The sequence below is a fragment of the Ochotona princeps genome, chromosome 2, assembly GCF_030435755.1.
Source record: "Ochotona princeps isolate mOchPri1 chromosome 2, mOchPri1.hap1, whole genome shotgun sequence".
Lineage (NCBI taxonomy): Eukaryota > Metazoa > Chordata > Mammalia > Lagomorpha > Ochotonidae > Ochotona > Ochotona princeps.
This window is the reverse complement of record NC_080833.1, coordinates 6,443,610-6,470,449: the sequence shown is the minus strand read 5'-3', so window position 1 is coordinate 6,470,449 and position 26,840 is coordinate 6,443,610. Positions and strand designations below refer to the sequence as shown.

The 26,840-nt window shown below is 55.0% G+C and overlaps 2 protein-coding genes across 15 annotated transcripts; one reads left to right on the top strand and one right to left on the bottom strand.

The window, feature by feature from the left end:
* Nucleotides 1-484: 484 nt before the first annotated feature.
* MASP2 (MBL associated serine protease 2) lies at nucleotides 485-12,533 on the top strand. Of its 8 annotated transcripts, XM_004596118.2 has the most exons (10): nucleotides 485-844; nucleotides 950-1,127; nucleotides 1,481-1,612; nucleotides 2,942-3,138; nucleotides 3,316-3,466; nucleotides 5,008-5,126; nucleotides 7,394-7,472; nucleotides 9,488-9,622; nucleotides 10,343-10,417; nucleotides 11,740-12,533. In XM_004596118.2, the coding sequence occupies exons 1-10, from the start codon at nucleotides 533-535 to the stop codon at nucleotides 12,501-12,503; spliced, it is 2,142 nt and encodes a 713-aa protein (XP_004596175.2). In that variant the 5' UTR covers nucleotides 485-532; the 3' UTR covers nucleotides 12,504-12,533. The 8 variants fall into 8 exon arrangements, 5 of the variants coding, with proteins under 5 accessions (XP_004596175.2, XP_058531124.1, XP_058531118.1 ...); XR_009246870.1 differs by lacking the exons at nucleotides 7,394-7,472; nucleotides 10,343-10,417 and having other exon boundaries at nucleotides 498-844; nucleotides 11,740-11,859; XR_009246871.1 differs by lacking the exons at nucleotides 7,394-7,472; nucleotides 11,740-12,533 and having other exon boundaries at nucleotides 498-844.
* A 2,442-nt stretch (nucleotides 12,534-14,975) lies between these two features.
* TARDBP (TAR DNA binding protein) lies at nucleotides 14,976-21,978 on the bottom strand. Of its 7 annotated transcripts, none has more exons than XR_009246865.1 (8): nucleotides 21,799-21,975; nucleotides 20,893-21,148; nucleotides 19,002-19,165; nucleotides 17,993-18,133; nucleotides 17,278-17,448; nucleotides 16,880-17,006; nucleotides 15,821-15,953; nucleotides 14,976-15,093 (listed from the first exon to the last, which is right to left on the bottom strand). XR_009246865.1 is itself a non-coding variant. In XM_004596057.4 (7 exons), the coding sequence occupies exons 2-7, from the start codon at nucleotides 21,128-21,130 to the stop codon at nucleotides 15,898-15,900; spliced, it is 897 nt and encodes a 298-aa protein (XP_004596114.1). In that variant the 5' UTR covers nucleotides 21,131-21,148; nucleotides 21,799-21,975; the 3' UTR covers nucleotides 15,114-15,897. The 7 variants fall into 7 exon arrangements, 4 of the variants coding, with proteins under 4 accessions (XP_004596114.1, XP_004596113.1, XP_058531077.1 ...); XR_009246863.1 differs by lacking the exon at nucleotides 14,976-15,093 and adding an exon at nucleotides 15,114-15,291; XR_009246861.1 differs by having other exon boundaries at nucleotides 15,821-17,006; nucleotides 21,799-21,977.
* Between the last annotated feature and the right edge of the window lie 4,862 nt (nucleotides 21,979-26,840).

Here is a 26,840-nt window from a genome sequence, read left to right as displayed (position 1 = left end):
ACGGAAGACCTTCCTCTCTATATCTGACTTTTCAATAAAAATAAATACATCTTAAAAAATAAATAAATAAGTCTTTTAAACAAAAGATTTATTTGAAAGGCAGAATGGCAGAGACAGGGTGAAACCAAAAAAAGCTCTTTTCTCACTCACTGACTCACTCCCCAAAAGGTCATGACAGCCAAGGGCTGGCCCAGGCTGAAGGCAGGAGCCTGTAAGCCCCCGTGGTCTACCAGGTGGGGGGCAGGGGCCACAGCACCCGGCGGCCCCTGTGGGCTCCCAGGGTGCACGTTAGCAAGGAGCTGTGCTGCCAGTGCAGGTGACCAAACCCTGCGGCCAGAAGCAGCTGCCAAAGGCTCAGCCTGCTGTGCTGCAGCTCCCAGCCCCTGGGGCCAGCCCCTAGCAAGCCTCCCAGTACAGAGTGCATTACTGGAATCCCAGGCCCAGCTCTCCCCCTCTGTGGGGGCAGGGCACAGCGCTGGGCAAACAGATCAAAGGTGAGAACGGCAGGGACCAGTCCAGGCGCACAGACACCATGAGGTGCGTGGGCGCTCCCGGGTCCCCACGTACGGTGGGGCAGGCCAGAGCCCTCCTTCAGCACCCCTGCCCCGCCTGCAGGCTGCTGGTGGTCCTGAGCCTCCTGTGTACGGCCAGGTCCGCCCCCGCGGGGCCGCAGTGGCCCGAGCCCCTGTTCGGGCGCCTGGCTTCCCCCGGCTTCCCCGGGCAGTACCCCAACGACCAGGAGCGGCGCTGGACCCTCACCGCACCCCCCGGCTACCGCCTGCGCCTCTACTTCACCCACTTCGACCTCGAGCTCTCCTACCTCTGCGAGTATGACTACGTGAAGGTGCCAGCGAGGGGCAGGGGTGGCCAGGGCAAGGGGTGGGGGTGATGCTAGGAAGATGGGCAGACTTGGGGACCACCTTTCCTTCCCGTGACTCTGATGCCGCAGCTGAGCTCCGGGAACAAGGTGCTGGCCACGCTGTGCGGGCACGAGAACACGGACACGGAACGCGCCCCTGGCAACGACAGCTTCTATTCCCCGGGCGCCCGCCTCGAGGTCACCTTCCGTTCCGACTACTCCAACGAGAAGCCCTTCGGCGGCTTCGAGGCCTTCTTCACGGCGGAGGGTGAGAGCGAGGGGCTACACAGCAGGGCAGGGCGGTTGGGAACTGACACCAAACAGCGCACACCGAGGGGTGGAGCCCTGGCTGTCGTCCACCACCTCCGATGGGCCGGGGGACCCTGATTTAGACAACAGTCCCTGGGGGCAGCGGCCTGACCTCTGTGCTGCTCACACGCCCCTCCCGGCAGCCCCAATCCCGCGGGCATGGCTGCTGGCCGGGGTTGGACCATCGCCCTCCCCCTCACAGGCACCGACTCAGGGCCACACAGGGGTCACTGCGACCTGCCGGGGAGGGGCGGCCAGTTGGGTGCCATGCCCTGCCCTCTGAGCCCCGTGCTGTGCCCCTCCCCGCCCCAGACATCGATGAATGCCAGGTGCCCCCGGGAGAGGCACCGGCCTGCGACCACCACTGCCACAACCACCTGGGCGGCTTTTACTGCTCCTGCCGCGCGGGCTACGTCCTCCACCAGGACCGGCGCACCTGCGCAGGTGAGCCTGCCGAGGAGGCGCTGCTCGGCCATTTCTGGGCCGGGCGCATCTCCTCGCCGCCTCGCTCGCTTGGCCCAGGGCCCCACTGTTCACCTGGGCTGGTGGACCCCACGGCAGCCGCTTCTGCTGCTGCCTCATGGGTGGGAGAGCAGGGACCCCTGGGCCTGCCTCCCCCACCCCCCAGCCCCTTCCCACCACGGAATCACAGGCCTCTCCTGCCCCGCACCTGCACCAGGCGCCTGCGCACGGGCCCTGACCCCTGCCACGCTGCCCTCCCTCCTGTCTCTCGTTTCTTCCAGAGCTTGACCGCTAGCCCCCCTCAGGCTCCGGGCGGCCCAGGGGGTTGGAAGCTGCGGGGAGCCCCACCCAGGCTCCGGTCGCTGCCACCCCATGCATGCGTGGACCCCACAATAAACTGGCTCCACTCGACCTGCGCCTGCGTGTCTCTGGGGCCCAAGTGTGCAGGGTGGCAGGGCCGGCCCTGTCTTCTCCTCTTCCCCTCTCAGAGTTGGGGAACATCGTGGATCCTGTAACCGTTTGATACACGGAAGGCGCCCCGAAGTCTCAAGGGGGCACCCCCAATGCCCCATCGGTATCCCTGGAGATCAAGCTCCTTGGTCTGGGGGAAGCCATCCAAGGCGGAGCTGCCGGGGCAATAACTGAGGGCTTCGTCTGGTCTCCCTAAACCTGGGGTCTATTCCACCTGCGCGAGAGCGAGCAAGGGAATGGTGGGGGGACCCCAGACCTCTCAGATCCTGAATCCATGCACCTTCCCCACTCCCTTATGTGGTGCCCCCGCCCAGGGGCGAGGGCAGGAAGGACAGCTGACCTGGCTGTAGTCGTCATCGGGCTCCCAGGGGCAGAGCGCCAGCTGGCCGGTCCAGGCTGCCCCACCAGAACCCCCGGAAGGCCAGGCTGCTCCCCGCCGGATCCGGGAGGAGCCCCCTGGTGGACCAACGGGGGAACTGCTGATCAATACAGGCGCCCCCTGGTGGACGGCCGTGGGAATTGCTAGGGTGGGCTGGTAATGCCGGAGAGACCAGGCAAGCGCCTGACTGGTGGGGGACAAGGAGGGGCGTCCCTCATCCTCCTCCCTCTGGCAGAGCTTCCTTTGCTCAGCGCTGGGATTGATAGCCTGGCTGGATGCCTCCAACTTCCAGGAGCATGAGTCCCCAAGACTGAGGAAGATCCTCTCTAAACGGCTCCGGAGGCTTCTGGTGGTGCCTCCTGTACTTGTCCTGCGCCCTGGCAGGAGTCCCAGGTGCTCCCCAGATCAGCACACCCAGCTGTCAGCGCTGGTCATGCCACCGTCCTCTTCCCTCTTGCCAGCTCTATGCCAAGGTCTGGTGTTCAGCAACCGCTCCGGAGAGTTCAGCAGCCCTGCCTTCCCACAGCCGTACCCCAAGCTCTCCCGTTGCACCTACCGCGTCCACCTGCAGGAGGGGTTCCGAATCACCCTGGACTTTGTGGAGTCCTTCGAGGTGGAGGCACACCCCGAGACCCAGTGCCCCTACGACTCCCTCCAGGTAAAGTCCTTGGGGACCCTGGCATTGTTCGAGCCAGTTCTGGTCAGTCCAGCTCAGCCACCCTCCTTCTGCACCTGTCCCAACTCCACTCAGGTTCATACCAGGCTGTAACATCACAGTGAGGGACAGGGTTGGCCCAGCCAGGATCCCTGGTGGATTCCTGGGCTTCTCTTCCAGATTCAGACAGACCATGGGGAGGCATTTGGCCCATTCTGCGGGAACACGTTGCCCCACCAAATAGTGACAAACAGCAGTGCTGTGACCGTCACCTTTGTCACTGATGGGTCAGGGGACCACACGGGCTGGAAGATCCGCTACTCAAGCACAGGTGAGCAGCCTGAGCTGCGGCTTAGAGCTGCGGCTGTTCCTCCCCAGAATGCAGGAGCTGCGTGTGGACGTCCTGGGGCAGGTGCGAGTGGGACCCACCCCAAGTCTCCCTGTACTCTGCCATCATTCCCTCCTGCCTGCCTTCATGTACCGGAGGTCACAAGGATGCAGACGGAGATGTGTGGGGCGGAGCCGGGGAAGGAGGGAGCTGCCCTGCCCTCTCCTGCAGGCTGCCCCAAGACCACAGGGTCTACACCTCCTGGCTCCATCCACCTGTTCACTCATGCTGTCTTCCATGCCAGGATGGATACAGAATACAGACCTCATGGTCCCCATGATGGAAGCCCCCAGGCCAGTGGGACCAACACGGCCAGAGCCGTGTGGCAAGCCAAGCCTTAAATGGAGGCAGAGGAAGAGACTGGCATGGGTGGTGGGGGCAGACGAGGAACCTAGAATGGGCAGGGGCATTGGAGGGGTAAAGGAGGGGACTGGCATGGTTGAAGCAGGGGAGGGGCCTGGCATGGCTGGGGCAGGGGAGGGGCTGGCATGGTTGATGGGGACAGGGGAAGGGCCTGGTATGGTTGGTGGGGCAGGGGAGGGAGCTGGCATGGGCGGGTCTGGTGCCCGGGACAGGTAACGCCCTCAATTGCACTCTGAGGGTGTTGGGGTCTCTAGCACAGGCAGTGCCCCTGGGGATGAGCCAGTCCACATCTGGAACCACCACAACTCAGGGGGCAGAGTGGAGGCTGTGCCAGAGCTTTGCCCCCCTAAATTCTTCTGCACACATCCTCCCCCTGCAAACCCTGGGCTCCCTCAGGGCCACCGGGGTCGACCCATCTGGGGCCCTGTCCTCCCCAAAGGAAACTTTGGGACCTACACGGGATTGTCACCCCAGGACGCAGGCTGGGCTTATGGGACCCGTGAGAGGGGACGGTCTGGGGTTGACCTGCAGCCTCGGGGTAGCAGCCGGTCAGCACTTGGGGGCCGGAAGGGAGGGGGTCGTCCCAGTGGCCTGAGCTCCAGGGTTGGTCTCCCCGGGTTGACCTGGGTCTGGCGGCTGTGGCCTGGGGTCCTGGTCTCTCCCTGTGCCCCCCGGTACTGCTAGGGGCCATGATGAGCTCAAGTCCACTCGCTTTGTCCGAGTTTTCAGCCAAGCACTCTCCTTGGACACCACAGCAGCCCGGACCCCACGCCCATCTCGGATGAGTGGACGGAGACTCCAGAGGGCCGCCCCCTCAGGGCGGAGGGCGTACAGCCATGCCGTCAGCCCACACAGCTGGGCTTTGCCGCCCGGTGCCAGGGGCACACTGTGGGGGTGAGGGGCAGGGCCCCCGTCCTCCTCCCCACCGCCTTTCTTTCCCACCTGGGCCAGTGTCCATTTGCAGCAGCCACTGAGGGGTTCACCGTAAGACCCCTACTTGCTTGGTGCACGCTCTGTCTGCGTGCTTAGGGCTCCGGGTGCCTGAGCTCAGACCTGGCGGCTGCTCCCACCGTGGCCTGCTGTCCCTGACCCGCTTGGCCAGCGCCCTCTCCCCTGTGCAGCGCAGCCCTGCCCTGATCCAGTGGCGCCACCTAACGGCCACATTTCGCCGGTGCAAGCCAAGTACGTCTTCACGGACAGTTTCTCCGTCCACTGCGAGCCGGGGCACGAACTCCTACAAGTGAGTCAACGGGGACCTGGGGACCCCGCGCAGCCGCGCTCCCCGGAGGGGATACTGGGGGGTGGACAATCTAGGCTATCCTCCTTCTCTGTACCCCCTTATACATATATATAAAATTTTAGATTTTTTTTTTAATTGGAAAGGCAGAGAAGGAAAGATCTTCCATCTGCTGATTCACTCCCCAGATGGCTGCAATGGCTGAAACTGAGCCTTTCTGAAACCAGGCTCCTCTGGTTCTCCCACGTGGGTGCAGGTCCCAAGGCCTTGGGCCACCCTCCACTGCTTTCCCAGGTTACAGGCAGAACTGGATGTGAAGTGCAGCAGCCAGGATACAAACTGGTGCTCAAATGGGACGCTGGTGCTTGTAAGCGCCCACCCATTTACAACTATGCGGAAGAGCTGGTGGTGAGCACAGCGGTGTGCTCACGCCTCCTGGCCTTCGTATCAGACGCAGGTTCCCCTCCTGAGGGTGGGCACGCAGCAATGACCTCTCCCCAGTTCGAGTCCACAGCAAAATGAGAGGGCGCGAAAAAAGGCGTGCTCTGCAGAGTTATAAATAGTGATCGCCGTTGAGGGAGAGCAGCAGAACTTTAGAAACTGCTTAGCACGTCGCTTTACGGGCACAGGTAAGAGATGAACGCACCCTCTTTATGGTCTTCAAAATTGTCAGGGAATCCCAGTGGTGAGAAGCGATGACATTGGAACGCTGGCTGGCTTCACATGGTCACGGCCACAGAGACATGCCACACTTCTCCCACCTTGCAAACTCCGTGGGCCAGCGCTCTCCATAGCTTCCGGGCCTGCAAACGTTCAGTCTGATTTTTTAAAAAGACTTGTTTGGAAGGATGAGTTAAAGAGACAGAGATCTTCCATCTGCAGTCCACTCCCCACATGGCTGCGCCAGCCAGAGCCAGGAGCTTCTTCTGGGTCTCCCACGTGGGTGAGGGGCCCAAGGACTTGGATCAGAAGTGGAGCAGCAGGGATGTGGCCTGAACTCATATGGGATTCTGGTGCTGCCAGCCGAGGGTTAGCCTGAGATCTCCTAATGGTCCATTCTCCTAATGCTGGCAATAGCCAGGACTGGGAGCCGGGAGCCTCCCCTGGGTCTCCCACGTGGGTGGAGAGGCCCAAGTGTTTGAGCCAGTCTTTGCTGCTTTCCCAGCCCATGAACAGGGAGCTGGATGGGAAGCAGAGCACACAGGAACTCTACCAGCTAACCTAACACCAGTCAGTTTATCTATTTTTATTTTTTAAAGATTTATCCATCTTTATTGGGAAGGCAAATTCAGGGAGAAGGAGAAAGATCTTCTGTCCACTGGTTCACTCCCCAAGTGGCCACAATGGCCAGAGGCAAGCCAAAGCCAGGAGCCAGGAGCTTCTTTCCAGGTCGCCCATGTGGGTGCAGGGTCCCAAGGCTTTGGGCCGTCCTCCACTGCTTTCCCAGGCCACAGGCAGGGAGCTGGATAGAAACAGAGCAGCCGCGACATGACTAGTGTCCAGATGGGACCCGGTGCAAGAAAGGCGAGGATTTAGCTACTGAGCCATTGCACTGGGCCCATGAATTTTCTTTTTTATTTTAAAGAAGATGTGTTTATTTTTATTGGAAAGTCAGATATACAGAGAAGAGGAAACACAGAGGAAGCTCTTCCATCCACTGATTTCACTCCCCAAGTGGCTGCAACTGCTGGAGCTGAACCGATTAGAAGTCAGGAGCCAGGAGCTTCTTCCAGCATGCAAGGCAAGGACTTTTGCCACTAGGCTACCGCGCTGGGCTACCATCAATTTTATTTTTTAAAATCCTGATATCATTATTGCATAAAACTTCTGTTGGGGGCTGGCACAGAAGCTCAACTGGGGTATTTCCTTGGGGTGTTTTCTTACAAGCACTGGCACCCCATATTGGTGCGAGTTCATATCCCAATTGCTTCATTTTTGATCCAGCTTCCTGCTCATGGCCTGGGAAAGCCAAGGAAGATGGTCCAAAGCCTTGGGACCCTGCCCCACATGGGAGAACTGGAAGAAGCTCCTGGCTCCTGGTTCGGGTCGACTCAGTTTCATTGCAGCCATTTGAGGAGTGAACCAGCAGATGAAGGCTTTTCTGTCTCCTTCTCTCTGTCTGTGGCTCAGCAGTCCTGAGACCCTGCTTATGCTTGCTACAGTGGGAATCAGTCTATGAGGCATGGCATTGCACACCTGCCACCCCCTGGGGCGTGAGGGGAAGCACACCCTGGGGCCAAGGAGGTGACCTTCTCTGCCCTCCTCTGCAGGGCCACCTGCCCCTGACGTCCTTCACTGCCATCTGCCAGAAAGATGGGTCCTGGATGCCCGCCGTGCCGCAGTGCAGCAGTACGGTCCACGCGTGGGGACACCACCTGCTCCCATTGCTTCTCTGCCTTGATTTTTCCTGACTGTGTCTATCAGGGCTGGAACCCCAAATCTGCTCCACTCCCAGCCGCAGCCCACCTGCATGTTCAGACAGGACCAGGTGCGGGAGGGAGAAGGGTCTGCTCAGGCAGTGGGAGCTACGGGACATCGCCTGCGGAAGCCCTTGCTGCGAGCCTTCACCGCGGCAGGCTCGGGTGTGCGACCTCCCGCCTGTGGACACGGCCTGCTGCTGCATGCAGGAAGCGTTCACACATGGGCCGTCCAGTGTGTGCATACGCACACAGCAATGGTGTGTACACTGCTGGTGTGAAAATAACCCTGCAGCTTTGTGTTATTCCATTTTCAAAGTGCCCGCTACTTGCACAGAAACTTCGCAAAACAGACGGCACTAGCCGCTCAGTGTGTCCTCCTCCCAGCTTCCTTCCATTCCCGGGGGTCATGTACATACAGCATTGTAGCTGCTGGCTGTGAGGGACGCGCCTTGGCACCCACACTGCTGGTCTGTCCCCCGCGGCTGCGGTCCCTCGTGGCAGGGTTGGCCCCTGCACTTCCTCCACACTGCCCCCTTTGGGACAATGGCTGTTAGCCCTGCTTAGTCGCGTCCCTTCCTTTCACAATCTAATTTTTTAGGCAAAGGAATTTGTGGAACTAACTTTGCTCTTGCATCATTTCCCGAGGTAAGGCCTCTGAGTGGCGCTGTTTCATGAACGAGTCCCACCTTCCAGGGGGAGGCCTGGCACCAAGTTTCAGGTGACATTCAAACGTACACCTGCAGGGTTCACACCTCCACACAGACATTCTCACATTTTTTGTTGAGTCCCTAGCAAGTAAGTGCTTGGCAGGGGGTGTTTCTTTTTTACCATAGATTTTTCCAAGCATGAGATACGGCCCCAAAGCAGGTTCTGGCAGTGCTGGGGTGGGGTGGGGGGGGGTCAAGTCTTCATAGGAACATTGGGCTTGCCCTTTTTTTTAAAATTATTTTTATTGGAAAACCAGATATACAGACAGGAGAGACAGAGAGGAAGATCTCTTTCTCCGTTGATTCACTCCCCAAATGGCCGCAATGACTGGAGCTGTGCTGATCCAAAGCCAGGAGACAGGAGCCTCTTCCATGTCTCCCACATGGGTGCAGGGTCCCAAGGCTTTGGGCTGTCCTGGACTGCTTTTCCAGGCCACAAGCAGGGAGCTGGATGGGAAGTAGGGCTGCCGGGATTAGAACTGGCACCTATATGGATCCCGGCGCATGCAAGGCAAGGACTTTGCCACTAGGTTACCATGCCAGTTCCTGGGCTTGCCCTTTTCCACTACACTGTGGGCAAGCCACCCGCTCTGATGGCTGCCCTGCAGACGGAAGGCAGCACCACACCACAGCGCCAGCAGTGCACGTCACGCACGTGGCTTGGAATCAGCTGCGCAGCTGTGACATCACTGAAAATGGTTGGAACAGATATTCCACCTACTAAAGCTGGGTCAGTGCCGGTAGCCTGGGACTCCAGGAGGTCTCCCGTGAGGGCGCACGGACCACCATCTGATGCCCCCAAGGTGTGCAAGTGGCAGGGAGCTGGTGCTCTCAGGTGGGACATAGCCATTTCCAGCAGCATCTCAGCCCTGCAGCCCATGCCTACCCCAGCATCACCTTCCCAACCACTTCCGGCTGTCCGCTGTGAGAGCCCCTAGGAACTGTCAAGTTCACACCAGCAGTGTCCCCACCCTCCTGCTTAGCGCAGCCTGTCTTCCAGCTTCTCTTGCCCTCTTCTGCCTTCGCGGCCACTTGGCCTGAACCTAGATGCTGCCCTTTTTCTCCCATGTTGCTTTGCTGCAGCCCAAGCCTTGGAGGGACAGTAGAGGAGTGTCAAGTGACTCAGCATTCCCTTCAGGGAGGGCCTCACACTGCGGCTCCCTCCAGGGACAGCCCCGCTGCTTAGTCAGCAACAGCGAGGCGCGCCCCAAAGCCCTCTGGGTGTGCTCTTTCTCAGTCGTTGACTGCGGCCCTCCGGAGGACATAGCCAACGGCCAGGTGCGCTACCTCACAGAGGCTGATGTGACCACGTTCAAGGCTGTGATTCAGTACAGCTGCCAAGGGCCCTTCTACACCATGAGTGTGGGGGACGGTAAGCGAGTTCAAGGGGGCACGCGGGAGGGCATATTTGGAGCCCAAAAATTCTTTCTGGAATGAGAGGGAAGACGATGGGAATGAGTTTTTTCCATCCACCACCTCATTCCCCAGATGGCCCCAGGGGCCAGGGCTGGGCCAGGCCAAGCCAGAGCCAGAAGCCTCTTCCAGGGTTAACCCAGATCATCAGCCGGGAGCCCGACTGGAAGTGGTGTCTCCAGGGATGCCAGCTTCCAGGCAGTGACTTAGCCAGCTATGCCATGATGCCAGCTCCAACATTTGGAACTTGAGCCTTCTTGGTCTGAAGTAAACACACACTTCTGGCAGAGGCTACACAGCAAAAAAGGAAAAGGCGCTTTCTTCTACCCGCTAAGTGAAATATTACAGGGAAAGTGACTTTGATGTCAATTTGCAAGACTGAAAACAGATCTTATCTAGTAAATGACTACTACCAACACACAATATATTCCAAATGGTTTAATTTAACAAGTCAAAACCTTATCATTAAGCACTTGAGATCTTGATACATATTCACATTACACATCTCAAAGGTTTCCACTTTGCAAGCCGCCTGTTTAGGAAGTCATGGAAACGGCACCCAGACACCTCTGCCGCCCACCCAGGCTCAAGAACTAACATTTTTCAACGGGGCATTCAAGCAAGTGACAGCCACCTTCTGCATGCAGCCACACGGTTCTGAATTCCCCATGATTTGCAGGTAAATATGTATGCGAGGCTGACGGATTCTGGACCAGTTCCAGAGGAGGAAGATCCCCCCCGGCGTGCGAGCCTGGTAACTGATGGGGGGAGAGGTGGGGAGGAGCGTGCCAGCGTGAGCTGCGCCAGGCAGGAATGCAACTTGGCTAAGTTATTATCACAGCCTGTCTCAGCGGCCCTCCCGTGCGGAGGCCTGCTGTATGCTGACTCCATCAGTCATTTGGTTATTTTTGACCTTATAACTAGGCAAACATAAAAATTAAGTGATTTCTTAAACTATCAATTTATACATTTATAAACATGAGTTCTTCTGTTACTTTTCTTCTCTGTAAAAATGCTATTAAAACCCAAAGCTAATTAACTTCATTATTTCCCTAAGCAACTGTTTTTTAATGACATCTAGTTTTTAAACATTAATGCAATTTGCCTTTAATAGTACTTAACATTTTTACCAGGATTGGCTCTAAAGATGAACACTTTAGTGCTTAAAAAGAAAGGTAATAATACCCTCATGGCCCTGTGTTATGTGGCTTGAACGAGTGTTTCAAGTGTGTGGTGGCCACACACTTGAGCACTAATGAAGAGGCACAGGCCTGTACTGCAGCGAGCACAGTTCATTGGAAATACACAAAGAAAATTTTAGTTTGCAAGGAATGTGCTAGCCCTAGGGCTCCGGGCCATAATTCCAACCCCTAGCCTGTGAGCCTGAAGGTGAAAACTCCAGGTGTCCCAACAGCACCCCAGCTCCTGCCTTCCCACATCAGGCAGCTGTCATCCCGCCCATGAGAACAGCAGTGGCCAGGCCTGTCCCCTCAATGGCTACTGGCCCTACTCAGTGGCTCCCTCCGCTTCACAGATCCAAATTTTTAAACGATTTGATTTTTAACTCACAGCATTTTCTGAGGGGGTAAGAAACATTTTTTTTTTTTTTTTAAGATTTTTATTGCAAAGGCAGATATACAGAGAGGAAGAGAGACAGAGGAAGATCTTCCATCTGATGGTTCACTCCCCAAGCGGCCTCAATGGCTGGAGCTGAGCCAATCCAAAGCCAGGAGCCAGGAGCCAGGAGCTTGTTCTGGGTCTCCCACGCGGATGCAGGGTTCCAAGGCTTTGGGCCGTCCTCCACTGCTTTCCCAGGCCACAAAGCAGGGAGCTGGATGGGAAGCGGGCGGTTAGGATTAGAACTGGTGCCCATATGGGATCCCAGTGCGTTCCAGGTGAGGATTTTAACAGTTAAGTCACCACGCCTGGGCCCAGAGACACGGGGGCTTTTATCAGGTCTGACACTATTTAAGAACAGGCCCCACTCTTCAGGGAGGGTGGGCACATTCAAACGGCCCAAGCCCAGGGACCCTCCCCGCCCCGTGCCACCTCTCACGTGCTGCCTTCCTCCCCCAGTCTGTGGGCTCTCGGGCCGCACCACAGGAGGCCGGATCTATGGAGGGCAGGCGGCCAGGCCTGGTGACTTCCCTTGGCAAGTCCTGCTGCTGGGCCAGACCACAGCAGCGGGGGCTCTTCTGCAGGACAACTGGATCCTGACGGCCGCTCACGCTGTCTACGGGCAGAGAGAGGAGGCGTCGGCCCTGGACATCCGGATGGGTGCCCTGAGGAGACTCTCAAAAGATTACACCCAAGCCTGGGCCGAGGCCGTCTTTGTTCACGAAGGGTATGTGCACGAGGCGGGATTCGACAACGACATAGCACTGATCAAGCTGAAGGACAAAGTTAGAATCAACAGCAACATCACACCCATCTGTCTGCCCAGCCAAGAGGCCGAATCCTTCATGCGAACGGATGACATGGGAACAGTGTCCGGGTGGGGATTAACCCAAAGGGGTTTCCTTGCTAGAAATCTAATGTTTGTTGACATTCCGGTTGCTGACCAGAAAAAATGTATCGCGGCCAATGACAGAACCCTCTACCCGGGGGTCAGGGTAACCGACAACATGTTTTGTGCCGGCCTGCAGAGTGGGGGCAAGGACAGCTGCAGAGGGGACAGCGGGGGGGCCCTCGTGTTCCTTGATGGCCACACACAGAGGTGGTTTGTGGGAGGAATAGTGTCCTGGGGCGCCTCTCATTGTGGGAAAGCTGATCAGTATGGAGTATACACCAAAGTTATCAACTACATCCCCTGGATCAAGAAGATAATGAACGAGTTCTAACCAGTAAATGCCTCAAGTTCAGAAAGCCATGAACCAGGGCACCGTGGCCTAGCGGCTGAGGTCCTCGCCTTGAATGGCCCGGGATCCCATATGGGCGCCGGTTCTAATCCCGGCAGCTCCACTTCCCATCCAGCTCCCTGCTTGTGGCCTGGGAAAGCAGTCGAGGACGGCCCAATGCATTGGGACCCTGCACCCGCGTGGGAGACCCGGAAGAGGTTCCAGGTTCCCGGCTTCGGATCAGCACAGCACCGGCCATTGCGGTCACTTGGGGAGTGAATCATCGGACGGAAGATCTTCCTCTCTGTCTCTCCTCCTCTGTGTATATCTGGCTGTAGTGAAATGAATAAATCTTTAAAAAAAAAAAAAAAGCAAGCCATGAACCATCCGCGCCTACCACCCCTGACCTGGCCCCTCTGAGGCGCCCACCCACACTGGCTAAGCGCACCGCTGTCAGGCGCACTAAATTAGGTACAAAGCACAGTGTTTTCACACTGGTTGTCCGCATTTCTATAAACTACATGTTATCTTCTATTGCTCAGCTGGTTTCCAACTTCCTTCTCCTCTCCAAGTACACAGCTGGTTCAGAGATCACCTTCAATCTTTTGATAACTGCATACATGCATTCTTTAGTCCTAGTTCACCCACTTTTAGGTTAAACGTAAAAAAACCCAACACCAAATAGCTGCGACTTTTCATTCAGTAAGTTGCCAGACACCGGGAACGTGGAGTGCAGACCCAGTCCGCACCAAGTCCACAGACCTCCTGGGCCAGCCCGGCAAACACTCCAACAAGGCCACCGCGCGGGCACCATCGCCCGAGGCCAGAATCCAGGCGGCACCTCCTCAGAAGAAGTGGGGACTTTCAGCAGAAGTGGGGCCGTAGCAGACATCTGCATTTTTCGCACAGTGACCAGCCAGCACTGCTTGCGCACAGGGCCACCCACCGCATCACACACCAGCCCAGGGAGGGGGAGCTCAACAATTCTCCTCACACGGACCTGAATTATGTAGTAAACTCCTTTTTTACAAAATAAGCACCGATTTAACTTAGAAGTCCTGCCGTTTAGCTGAATAGGAGGTACTCCAGGTAAACACCCACGGTGAGCTCCGGCTTCACCCCTGCGCGTGTCACGTGTGGCTTCTGGAGACTGCCTCTTAAAAAGGTCACATTCCAGCATCCTTGTCATGTATCATAAAAAAGTCATGTTTTTTCCAGTAAGACTCTGGACACTAAACTGGTGGCAACAAAAATTTTTATTCAACATGTGGTTCAGAAAAATCCTTTTTAGAATAAACGCATTTAGATGACCAAATAGACTTTCAAAAACAAATCTTTGCCAAATAGTTCAAGTACTTCTAAGTTTCAATTTTTTTGCTAGGGCAGAATATACACCCACACTATTGCAGAAGCGGAAACATGTTAATAAAAGGCTACTCAACAGTGAAAGCCTTCTATGACCAGTGACTAGATTTACACAAGTGTAAACAAGGGAGTAAAACCATGCCATTGACAAGTTAACTTACCCCGGGCTCCTTGCAGGCTGTCAGTTTAGTCTGTGGAGTGTTACCATGTTACCGCTGCTGAGTAACAGCGCAAATGCTAAAATGCAAAATTCAGATGGTACAGGGTTTGGAAATCATGAGACTCAGATGCAGAAAAATTCAAAATCAAGATCCTTTTACAGAGGAAACTGACTAACAGAACAAGGTGGCAATCACAAAGCTGAGGGTGACTTTGTTTTTAAACATCAAACTTACAAAATGACAAACCTATTTACCATAATCTGATTTGGTAAGGGCATTAGCAGGTAAGCTACAACACAAAACTGTCATTCTTCCAATTAGAAAAGGAGCTCTCCTCTCACAGAATTAATAATTACATCAAAGTACAACTGAGAACCAATGTATTATTGCTTTCACATACTTCACAACGCACGTTGCGTCTGGTCTGAGTTCTGTCCCCCTCACTGCACGCCCCCACAACTGGTGGGCCCGGTCCACTTAACCCTTCCAGACAGACCACCCACCCTGCTAGTTCTTAAAGCTATCAGGCTTCTTAATGGATTTTAGGCACAAGAAAATCTGTGGTTTCTTCCACTTTATCCCTGTTGCAATTAATTCCACTTTTTAAATCCCCAACTAGAAAGGTATTCATACAGTTCTTTTCCAGCTGACATGTTTGGCTACAAAGCACTGGAAATAATACTACTGCACTGCCCACTCCCCCAAGTAAGAATGTTTAGAAGTCATGTTTTCCCAATGGAGACCGACACAGGCCATGTTGGGAGAGCACCACCCAAACGCAGAGGCACTGCTTACCATGTTAGGGGTGGGCACCCAGACTAGAGTCAAAAAGAGGGAAAAGAAAAAAATCAAAAAGCTTTTCACTTTGGACAATGCAAGAACGAATAGCAATTAAGTCTGGGTGTCAGGTGTCAGGCCTGACAGGTGATGAATCCATCTGACTTGAGACAACTTTTCATTAAGTTTATTTGAAGCAAAATAAACTATCGTCAAGAAACTTTATGAAAGTTCCAAATCAAAAGGGTCAAAAAGGGGAATTAACTGCTATGGATTCTTTGCATTCAGGGCTGCAAAACAAAGACACATATTATTTAAATCAGTTTTATTTAAGAATTTCCAACATTGACAACTCTTATAAAAAGCATCCAAGCACAGGACACAGAACTGCAGCAAACAGCATTCGTATGGGTAGCTAACAGACATTGGAACTTCCACCCTTCTCGGAGCCACCTGAGCTCACTGCTGAACTCCGCTTCCAAGGACTCCTGCAAAGCACAGCCCAAGCTCAGTCCATGTGCTCACCCCAGCAGCTCCAGTCCACATGCCCACACGTACAGGTCAGGAACAGCGGGAACACACACCATACAGCATTCACAGCAATTGACAGAGGGGCAGGGAGATACAAGTGTCGTTTCACTTAACACATTCAGCTAAGGTGGCTTATCTAGGAACAAAACTCACTTCGAGTCTTCCAACAGAGGTGGATGTCCTTTGAATGCAAGAACATTCGTACGTTATTTCCTATCATTGCTCTCCGCACACTCTCGCACCAAAGCCACAGGATGGAGAGACACATCTCGCCAAGTTAAAAAATATCCATTATGCACCACCAGGTCTCTGCACGCGCTCTCCTTCCCCGATCATACTAGCCTCTCATGCCTCGGCACCACCATCAATCCCACACAAGGTTTCAAAAGTTCAAACAGCCTTCTGGTTCCATATCACAGCCTTGCGTTCACAGCGTTGATACGACTCCATGAAATAAAGAGTAGCGGATAGAAATGGGACACCCACCGTCAAGGACACGGCCTGCGCAGCCGAGGGCGTGCTCCTGGGCGGAGAGCGTGCAGAGCATTCCTATGGCAGACTATTTACAGCACTACTTTCAATGAAGTGCTTCTTCCAGAAACATTTGAACTGAGATGAACTGCAGAGATTAAACGAAGGCTTCATATCGTACTTTTGTATGTGAGGGTAGACAAGTGTTAAAAACGCAAAACCCAACGGACCAAACACTGTGACACCATCAATCTCCTAAGGGAAAAAAATCCATCTGGTGGGGTTCAAATTAAACCAAAGAGAAAAGAATGTAGCTCCAAATCAATGGCTTCCACTTGGAACATGCAAAGGATTCACTCGGCAAGTCCAGGGATAAACATTACAGGAGGAACCTTTCGGTATGAATTGTAGTGTGTTGGTTTACCAAGCAGGCAAACAGCAGCTCACTTTCAACCACTCAATATTTCAACCCTTTTTGTAACAAAACTTATAAAATTCCTTTAGCTCTTCCTTTTTTTCCCCTAAAGAAAAATGTCAAAAATACTGCGGAATATACTTCACACCAAACAAACCGATTTTGAAAATTCTTAGTACATATGTATTTTACAATATACTTACCATGAGCTTAGAAAAATCTGAATTCCCACCATTCCATACCACAGCCCACTGTCTACATTCCCCAGCCAGAAGACTTGGAATCCATGCTGGAACCAAAGCCGCCATTGAAACCACTGCCTGAGCCTGCGTTGGACGCTGAGCCCCAGCCAATTGCTGCCCCCGAGTTGGAGCCACTGTAGGAGTTGTTTCCAGAGCCGAAGGCCTGGTTGGGTTCCCTTTGCATGTTGCCTTGACTTTGGTTATTGCCCGATGGGCCGGACTGGTTCTGCTGACTGGCCAACATGCCCATCATTCCCCAGCTGCTCTGCAGGGCGGCCTGCGCCGCGGCCATCATGGCTGGGTTGATGCTGAACGCCCCAAAGTTCATCCCCCCGCCCATGTTACTGCCTTGATTGTTCCCCAAGCCAGCTCCACCCCCTCGACTGTTCCCAAAGCCACCCTGATTCCCAAAGCCACCTGGATTACCACCAAATCTTCCACTTCTCTCTAACTGTCTATTGCTATTGTGCTTAGGCTCGGCGTTGGATATGTGGACGCTGATCCCCTTAATGATCAAGTCTTCTCCACACAGAGACTGGGCAACCTGCAGGAGGGAAGATACCAGGATGAAGAACACCAACGTGCTGGCTCCGACACTGCAGCAGCACGCCTCAGGTGCTGAGCCGCACGCAGAAGCCGGCTCCCTGGACCCCGCCAGGCCCACTGAGCCGGGTCAGCCCAGCACGGCCCGCGGCTCCGGTCACGGCAGCGGTGACACTTCCTTGGCTGAAGCACACCCAAACCCCACACAAATGGTTAAGCCCGTACACCTCGGCCCGCCCCAGCCCAGAAAGCTTAGCCAAGGACAACGATACCTGATCATCCGCAAACGTGACAAAGGCAAAAGCTCGGAAAGGCTTGGGAATGAAGACGTCCACCACCTCCCCGTACTGGCAGAAGAACTGCCGTAACTCGTCGGCCGTCATGTCCTCCGTGCAGCGCCCGACAAACACCTTCCGGCTCCGCAGCGGCTCATCCGGGCTTTGCTGGTCAGGCCGAGAGCAACAGTGAGCAGAGCCTCTGGGGGCTGACACAGCCTGCCTGCCCCACAGCGCATCAGCAGCACAAAGTGGCCTTTCACCTCAGCCCCTTGAGAAACACTCCCAATTACTAAGCCTGCCGAGAACCACCCAAGTGACGTTCCAGAGGAGCAGGCCTGGCTCGCTTGCCTGGAGATTAGCAATCTGTTAACAGAGAGCCACTAACAAACATTAACTCAACAGGGAAACAGGAGAAGTGGAAGCCCAACAGAGGCGAAGTCATAACCTACGTGACTTAAACAGTGCACACTGGCCTGCCGAGACTAAAAGGCCAGCCAGGACTAAAACAGCACCCTGCCGCTAATTTTCCCAAGCACTTAAACACACTTGTAAAAATTCCTGCAAAATTCAATTAAGATTTTCCTGGGAACAGATTTTAAAATCCATCTTGTCACGACCCTGCATCTTTCACAAACTTTCTAAAGGCCTATGTAGTAGTGTTCTGTCTCACAGCACTTTCTAGGACAGGCAGCACAGGGGAGCCCAGTACCTTCGAGTTGGGGAGCTTACAGTCACACCATCGCCCATCTATCATATGCCGCTGTGACATCACTTTCACCTGGGTCTCATACTCCGTAAAACGAACAAAGCCAAACCCTTTGGAATGACCCGTTTTAATATCTTTTTTGACCTAGAAAAGACAGTTTACTGTTAGAATATCCATGTGAGGTCGGCAGAGTGGCTCAACAGGCTGATGCTCTGCCTGCATCCCACATGGTGCCGACCTGTGTTCCGGCTGCTCAGCCTGGGGTCGGCTCAGCTCCGGCCGTGGCAGCCCTTTGAGGAGTGACCCAGTGGAGGAAACGTCTCTCTCTGTAAATTGGACTTTCAAATAAAAATAAACAAATCTTTGGATTAAAAACAAAACAAAAACCCCCAACTCCCCAGCCAAGATGACAATTTGAAAAGCTTTAGCTAAATGCACTGGCTTATTGAAAACATAATTTTAGCACAATGATGGCAAAGATAATTTAGGTTTAACATTTCTTTTTTCTTTAGATTTATTTATCTGAGCAACAGAAAGGAGAGAGAGACCCCCTCCACGGGCTCACAGCCCAAAGGGGACTGGATCTCCCACACGGACAAGGACCCAAGTCCCTGGGCCACCACCTGCTGCCTTCCAGGCCTGCTAACAAGAAACCTGGTCAGAAATGGAATAGCTCTGACTCTTCCACATGGACGCAACATGCCGGCAGCAGCTGAGCCCCTGCAGTGCTGTGCCACCAGCCAGCCCTCAGGAAAGCAGAAAGTATCTTATCAGTGTAAAATTCAAAGTAAAAAGCCAGCGTCACTGGCTCCACAGCCTTCATGGCACAGCATCTTCAGTCTCAGAGGACACACACGGCACACGAAGAAGCAGCGCGAGCCAAATGTCCTCTGCCTACAGCATAAACACTGTAAGACACTGACCAAGCTCCTCCACTCACAACGCAGGTGCCATTCAAACAAGAGGTGCGTGGGTGCCCACGCCCAATGCACCTTAAGGACTTCAAGTTTACCTGCACCATAAGGACTTCTCCGAAGGTGCTGAAGTAGTCCTTGAGATCTTGCTCGGTCGTCTTCCAGGGCAGGCCCAGCACGATCAGGTCAGACGTCTTCTGGACCGCCCTCTTCACCTTCACGGCCGACGACGCGTCAGTCTCATCCATTTTCCTCTTGTTATCTAAGCAAAAGAAGCACAGCCCTTTTAGAAACCTTCGGATGGCACTTCCCTTAAAACATCTTGTTCCCCATACCAAGAAATCAGACACAAAAAGAAGATTCAGCAGAGAGCCTGGAAACCAAGCAAGGAGATGGAAGGGAGGCCTGGCCAGGGACCGAAGGGCTTTCAGGGTTCATCCTAGGGATTCTAACATCAAGATCATATCAAGTCTATATTCTCTTCTCCCAAGGGTTATCAAAATAAAAATCCTTCCCCTTGGCTGTGACTTTAAGCAGAGTAAAGACAAGGCGAGTCTCCCTTCGCAGCTATGAGGCCCACGTGCTCGGGACAGGCCCCCGGGGAGTGCCTGGGTGGGACCTGCAGCTCAAGGAACTGGGTTCCTGCAGCGCCCAGCTCCTGTTTCTGGCCTGGGCCCCTGAGAGCGCCTGGGCAGTCAAGCAGCAGAGGGGAGCTCATGCTGAGAAACTTCAGAGTACACGTATTTGCTGAAGCACTTGACTGGCAGTTACATCAAGGTCACATCCCAGTCGTCCACTTCCAGTGCTGGGGTTTTCTCTATTAACGATAAACAGAGAAGAAAACACGACAGCTTTTCCTAATCTTAGATTATCTGGACGGTGACAAGAACTAAAGGGCCTCCTTGAAGGCAGCGAGGGACAGACATCTGCTGGGTCATTTCCAAATGCCTACAACAGCTGCAGTGGGCTCAGGCCAAGGCCAGGACAGGAAACTCAATCTGGGCCTTCCCTACGGGTGGCAGAGACAACTTGAGTGGCTGATTTGAAAGGTTTATTTAAAAGGTACAGTTAGAGAGAAACAGGGAAAGACAGAGGAGAGGGCTCAGGGTCAGCAGGTGCAGCACAGTGGGGTAACACGCCTGGGACACCCGCATCCCTCAGGGGACCTGCCCATTCCATCCCCAGTCTTCCTACTATCGTGCCTGGAAAACGCAGCAGAAGATGGCCCAAGTGCTTGGATCCCTGCCACCCACATGGGAGACCCACGGGGCTCCTAACTCCTCTATTTGACCGGTCTAACCCTGGCCCTTGCAGACATTTGGTGAGTAAACCAGGGGATGAAGCTCTCTAACTTCCCCAAACACAAATCTTACCAGCTCCTTTCACCCCCCCCACACCCTGCAAGGGTCAAAGCCAGACACCCCACGGGGTTCTCCCTCCCACGTGGCTGGCAGAGTCCAAGCACTAGGACCAAGTGCACCAGCAAGCAGCTGGAGAAGAGCCGGAACAGTGAGGGCACAGCCCCACCTCAAGGCCTCAGCTGAATCAGATGCACCTAGTGTCAACTTGGAAGCCAACTCTGAACCACCACCTGCTGCCTCTCAGGCTGGGCAAGAGCAGAAACCATGGAGTACTGGTACAGCTGGGCGGGACTCAGATCCAAGCACTCCAGTGTCAGAGCAGACAGCCAGGTGGCATCTTAGGCTTTTTACCCATCTATTTATTTGAAAGGCAGTCGTGCACCCAGAAATGGGAGATCACAGACTGCTTGTTCACCCCCTCCAAGGGCTGTGACAGCTCCAAGCCGCGAGCATGCCCCGGCTGGGCGCAGGGCGCGGGCACTTGGCCAGCTGGCACTGGTTTCCCAGGCGCATTAGCAGGAAGCTGGACCAGAGGCTGAGCACTGAGGGTGGAGACCCAGCTCCCGACGCTGGCAAACACTCATTCTAAGTAACACTGAAAAAGGGGGCCGGTCTGCCCTGCACCCACCTTTGGGGTAGTTCACCACATATACCAGGTTTCCCCAGCCATTGTCGGGGGCGTGCAGGATGCCCTCCACCAGCCGCACCCCACGCATGCACTGAGACACGGGGTTGCGGTAGCGCAGGCCGCACGCGCCGGGGAACTGGGCCGTGACCGTGGACAGCAGCACCGTCCCGTCGTCCTCCGACGGGATCTCGATGGGTTCCTCGTTTTCATCTTCAGTTACTCGGATGTACTCGGACATCTTGTCTGCTGTGTCTGTCTTAAAAAGGGAGAGAGAGAGATGATGGCTCCCTGTGAGCGGGGTTCACAGCCACACCCCCTGGAACACCAAAATCACGGCCTAGTCCTGACCGCCCACCAAGGAAGACATTCCTTTTATTCGGGACTCGCCTGTTATTGGCTCACCCTGGGAAACGGGTTATATTCTAGAACATGGGACGCGTGGTCAGTTCGCCCACTCGCAATGTGCTAAACGCCGGGCGCTGAAAACTAACTTGGGAGTTGCGCGCGGGGCAGGGACAAGACACAACCCCGTGAAGGGGTCACTTCATGACGACCAGGAGGCGGCGGGCGTGTGTGTATGTGTAGGGGTGACCACTGCGGGATCTCCCCGAAAAGCGGACACAACGGCCCCCCAAACCCCCCGAGGCCTCAGCGCCGCACACGGGGCGACCCCCTGCCCCCCGCGATGCCTCCCCAGGGAGGAGCAGCACCCAGCGCGGCCCCGGGGTCCCCGGCCGCGACGCCCCCCAGGCCCCCCAGGCGCCCCAGGCGCGCGGCCCTAAGCGGGGGCCGGGCCCTAAGCAGGTTCCCGCACGAGCCCGCTCGGGCAGGCAGGGCTTCCGCCGCGGCTCCCGGCCGGGCCGAGGCGCCCCGGGCCATCCTCCGGGAGAAGCGTGCGCCACTCACCGGCTAGGCCGCAGCTAGGACACCCGCCGGGGAAACGGACAGCAGCAGCCCAGCAGAGCCCGCCGCTTCGTCCCCACAAAATGGCGCCAGGGCCGCCTCCTCCTCCTCCCCGCGCCGGCCGCCGCGCTGTCCCAGCGGCTCCGCGTCCAGAGGGGGAGGGCGCCACACAGACGCGCGGCCAGCCCCCGCCAGGACCCCGGCTCCCTGCGACGAGCCCGAGGGCTTGGAGACGACGCCCGGCCCGCAGTGCAGCCGCGACTTGGGCCCGAAAAATTTAAGACTGGAGGACAAAAATGTGGGAGTGTACGCCCCCGACTCCCCCCCACGCAACGTCGTCGTTGGTTCCGTCCGACCAACCGTCGGCGGCGGGTCTCGGCCGGAGCTCGCGCACGTCGAAAGCTCGCGAGACTTAGCGCGATCCCGGAAGGGTGAGGCGGAGAGTCGGGCGTCCGCGGATTCCCCGAGTGTGCGTGGGGTCAGGGGGCTGGGAGGCCCGCTGCCCGCGCCCTAAAACCGGAAACCATGGTTTTGTTCTAAATAAAAGCACAGCTCCGTTCTACAAGTGACAGAACAGGTTCCTAGAGGTCCTACAGGGGAGCAGATGCAAACCCCAGCTCTGAGGTTCCAGTAGGACCGGCCTCCTGATAACTTCTGTATTCAGGCACCTCTTTCGTTTGTGATTTCAGGACCCCTACCCGCTAATGGGGTGTTGGGGTGACATCTCGACCTTGCTGGGGGCCAAAGCGGGGTGCAAAACCAAGAGCACAGACCGACCCTGTGGCCTAGCGGGTAAACCTGCTGCTCACCCCAGCATCCCCATATGGGCGCTGGGTTCAAGTCCCGGCTGGTCCACCTGCCCTTCAGCTCCCTGCTTGTGGCCTGGGAAAGCAGCAGAGGCCGACCCAGGGCCTTGGGACCTTGCAGCCACATGGGAGACCTGGAAGGGGCTCCTTTCGTTGCATCAGCCTAACACTGGCCATTGCCACCATTTGGGGATTGAACCAACAGATGAAATACTGGTCTCCTTTTCTTTGTAAATCTGCCTTTCAAGTAAAAATAAATCTTTCTAAGGCCTTTTCTTTTAAAAAGTTTATTTGAGGTCCAGTCGGTAGCCTAGTGGCTAAAGTCCTTGCCTTGCATACCCTGGGATCCCACGTGGGTGACGGTTTGTATCCTGGCCACCCCACTTCTCACCCTGCTCTCTGCTTATGGTCTGGAAAAGCAGTGGGGGACGGCCCAAGGCTTTGGGTCCTTGCACCTGTGTGTGAGACCTGGAAGAACTTCCCGGCTCCTGGCTCCAGATTGGCTCAGTTTGGGGCATTGCAGCCACATGAGGAGTGACTCAGCAGACAGAAAATCTTCCTCTCTCTCCTCCTCTCTTTGTATCTGACTTTCCAATAAATAAGTCTTTTTAAAAATATTTTCTAAATTCTCTTTCTTTCTTTTGATAATCTTACATAATTGATTAGGATACAAAGGGTCAAGGGCTACAGGAAAGTGGGTAATACCATTGTTTCCACACTAATATCATCATTTTTCTCCCTGCATCTGGGGTCAGGGGAGAAACAAAAGGAAAAGCCCCACCCAGCCTCCCACCCATCCCAGGTCTTCAATGTGGGGCACGCTCCAAGGGTCCTGCTCAAGCAGTTTTGATAGTTCAACAGTTCTGAATTGCTGCCAATCTCACTTTTCCAAGCACGATGAGATCTCTTCAGAATCCACTGGCTGACAGTCTATCGATGGTTGGGGTTCTGAGATCAGCAGTTCAGTTGGAGGGATCTCCAAAGAAACTTCATCTGAGGTGATCCCAAACCTGATTGTTGTGTGAGTTTGCCAGTGCAGGGTCCGGCACAGTCCATCGCCCCAATCAGCTTATGCACATGCTGGTGGTTGCAATTGCTGGATCAGTTCTGTTTCCAGCCCTGTCTTCCACTTGAACCAATGGGTGCAGTCCAGCCTGATCCTGCCCACTTCATACTCAGCCCTCACGCAAACCAGTGGGAGCTGCAGCCTAGTTGGGGTGACTCCCCATAACCCCCACCAGACATGCCCCCTACCCTGGTTCCCATGCATGCCAGTATGTTTCTCAGACTTGTTCAGTCTGTCCCACATCCTGTTTAGCTCTTCGGCATGTCAATGGACCTTGAAGCCTTGAACCCAACCAGCCGTACTATCCAGCCCACACACACACTGGCAGGTGCTTTTCTGTCTAGCCACCCCTGCCCCAATCCTGGTTTTCATGCTCTCCAGTGGGAGTGGTAACCCAAGAGGGAGGTGCCCACTATTTCTCTACTAGGCCACTCTCACTCCCTGATTATGCACTCTCCAGAAGGTTCTGGAGTTTAACTTGACAGATTTAGCCCCCAGTGCCAGCCTCTGCCAGCTGATGCTGAAGCAAAGCCCAGCCAACTCTCACTCTAATTTTTGCTTGCATCAGTCAGAACAGTCAGCCAAGCCTGGCTTTTCCCTTATCTAGCTCACATAAGGCCCACAGGTATTGTAGCCCTGCCTGGTCTGGTCGGCTCCATCCCAACTCACACTCTCCAGTGGGAGTGGTTGTCCAGCAGGGGAGCCCACAGTCCCCCTGCTGGCTTTGTCCGGTCCCTCCCTGGTTCTCACATGTACTGTGTGCTATGGCCACATCTGATAGAGCTCACCTCACCTTGGCATTCTGTAATGTGCACTGGTTTTTGTTGTGACCGAACCTGGACCGACCCACACTCTGTTCTGGTGCTTGGATTCTCCAGCAGGTGATGTGAACTGATTCAGCCTGGTCTGCCCCTGACCTATACCAAATGCATGCCAGTGTGTATCTTTCTCTGGCCTGGTCTGGGTTGCTCCCTATCGTGGTTCTTGAACTCACCTACAGGGACTGTGTCCTGACAGAAGAGTTGCCCAGGCTCCTCCATCAGAACCTCTCCTAATGCCAGATCTTGCGCGTACTGGTGAGTCCTTGGGGCAGCCCTACTTAGTCCACCTCCTGTCCTGGCAGAAACAGTGGCCTTTCCTTGCTGGCCTTCAATCCATTCCAGTTCTTACTGTAGGATGTTTCAGCCCAGCCAGTGCTCGTCCATACCCAGACACAGCTCACACATGGCTCAGGAGGAGCAGACAACCAGCCTAGTCCATCCTACATCTACCCAGGTTCTCCAGAGCACCAGATGGTGCTGGCATCTAGCCTGGTTAGGTATACCCAGCCCCAGTTCACATTTGTGCCAAGGTACTCTGCAGCCATATCCAGACCAGAATGCAGACCCCACTCTGGCCCCCACACTCTCCCGTGGGAACTGCAACCCAGCAAGGGTATACTCTCACAGCTCCCCAACTGAGCCTATTCCCAGCCCTAGATTTTGCGTGAGCCAATGGTTGCTCTGACCCAGTTAGCTTAGTCTCTCACCTGTCTCAGCCTTTGCCTTCGATACTGTGGCCTAGCATCCCTGACTCATGCAGACCAGTCAGTGGACAAGCCTATTTCGGCATGACCTGTGCTCCATCCTGATTTCTGTTCTTGCTTGTGAGTTGAGGTTTGCTCGGCCCTGCCCGGCACACCCCTTTCCAGTTGCATCTTGGCCCACCCCACATCCTGCTTTAGGATGCACATTTGGGTGCTGCTGCCTTGACTTGCCCAGACTGTTGTTGGTTCCTTTACCCATAAGTAATAGCAGGTTCCATGGCCACACCTAGCTCAGCTCATTACCAACCACCCCAGCTCGCAAGCTAACCAACGGGACTTGTATTTTCATAGGGTTGGGCCCACACATCCCCCATAGAATCTACCCCCGGACCTGGTTCTCTCGCCTGCTGGTTTGTGTCTTGACCCTGCCAAGTGTGACCTGTCCCCTGTTCCACCACTCAGTCAGGTACTGGGACCTAGGCCTGCCAGACAGGCCCCCATCCATAGCTTTTGTGTGGACTGGTGTGTAGCCGTCAGTGATGCTCTACATTAACATCCCAGCTCAGGACTCCCATGCGGGCTGGCAAATCAGTCTGACTCATACAGATCTTATGGACTCTCCCCTCCAAACCACCAGGCCTCAGACCCCACCTTTGCCAGAAAGTTCTGTGACCCTGTTGCTGAGAATCATGCAGAATTCATCCCTCACCTACACTCACATTGGCCTTATCCATGGATGTCCCTAGGCAGCAATTACATACCCTAAAAACCCCAGAGCTTACCACTGGGCGGCCAGCAAGCATAGTCTGGCTCTCAATAGGCACACTGGCCACTCAAAGCTAAGGACTTGGTCACCACCTGGCGGCAGTGACTTTGGCCTGAGTCCCCAGCATTGGGTCTGGCCTGGCTGGGGCATCCCCCGACCACCACAGCTACCATACTGCAGAGGGCTCCACTTGCCCCAACCCCACGGCCAAACCAATAAATAAGTCTTTTACAGAAGTTTATTTGATCCCAGCTGTAGGCAATTGCCTGGGTTGCCTTGTACCTAGGGAAGCGTTACACTGCTGGGAGAAAAGCGGTCAGTAGCTGGTGTGCGTTCTGGCCCACTTAGTGCCAACTCTGTTAGACCAGTATGTGCTGGCATAGTTACTGTTTTACTTTTTTTTTTTTTTTTAAAGATTTATTCATTTTTATTACAGCCAGATATACAGAGAGGAGGAGAGACAGAGAGGAAGATCTTCCATCCAATGTTTCACTCCCCAGGTGAGCCACAACGGTCCGGTGCGTGCCGATCCGAAGCCGGGAACCAGGAACCTCTTCCGGGTCTCCCACGCGGGTGCAGGGTCCCAATGCATTGGGCCGTCCTCGACTGCTTTCCCAGGCCACAAGCAGGGAGCTGGATGGGAAGTGGAGCTTCTGGGATTAGAACCGGCGCCCATATGGGATCCCGGGGCTTTCAAGGCGAGGACTTTAGCCGCTAGGCCACGCCGCCGGGCCCTACTTTTTGTTTTTAAAGATGTGGATGAAAGGGGACAAATCGCCCACTGTGCCAGCCAGAGACACCCCACTGCCCTTGCTATGTCACCATGTATGTGTGTGTGTGTTGGGGGGAAGGTGTGCATTGCTAGGAGCTGGAGGACTCAGG

Coding starts and splice junctions, on each gene's coding strand:
- MASP2 (XM_004596118.2), top strand. CDS start 533: ATGAGGTGCGTGGGCGCTCCCGGGTCCCCACGTACGGTGGGGCAGGCC. Junction 7,473..9,487: donor CGCCGTGCCGCAGTGCAGCA/GTACGGTCCACG, acceptor GCTCTTTCTCAG/TCGTTGACTGCGGCCCTCCG. Junction 9,623..10,342: donor CACCATGAGTGTGGGGGACG/GTAAGCGAGTTC, acceptor CATGATTTGCAG/GTAAATATGTATGCGAGGCT.
- TARDBP (XM_058675094.1), bottom strand. CDS start 21,130: ATGTCCGAGTACATCCGAGTAACTGAAGATGAAAACGAGGAACCCATC. Junction 18,134..19,001: donor GAGAAGTCCTTATGGTGCAG/GTAAACTTGAAG, acceptor TGTCTTTTCTAG/GTCAAAAAAGATATTAAAAC. Junction 17,007..17,277: donor TCACGTTTGCGGATGATCAG/GTATCGTTGTCC, acceptor TCCCTCCTGCAG/GTTGCCCAGTCTCTGTGTGG.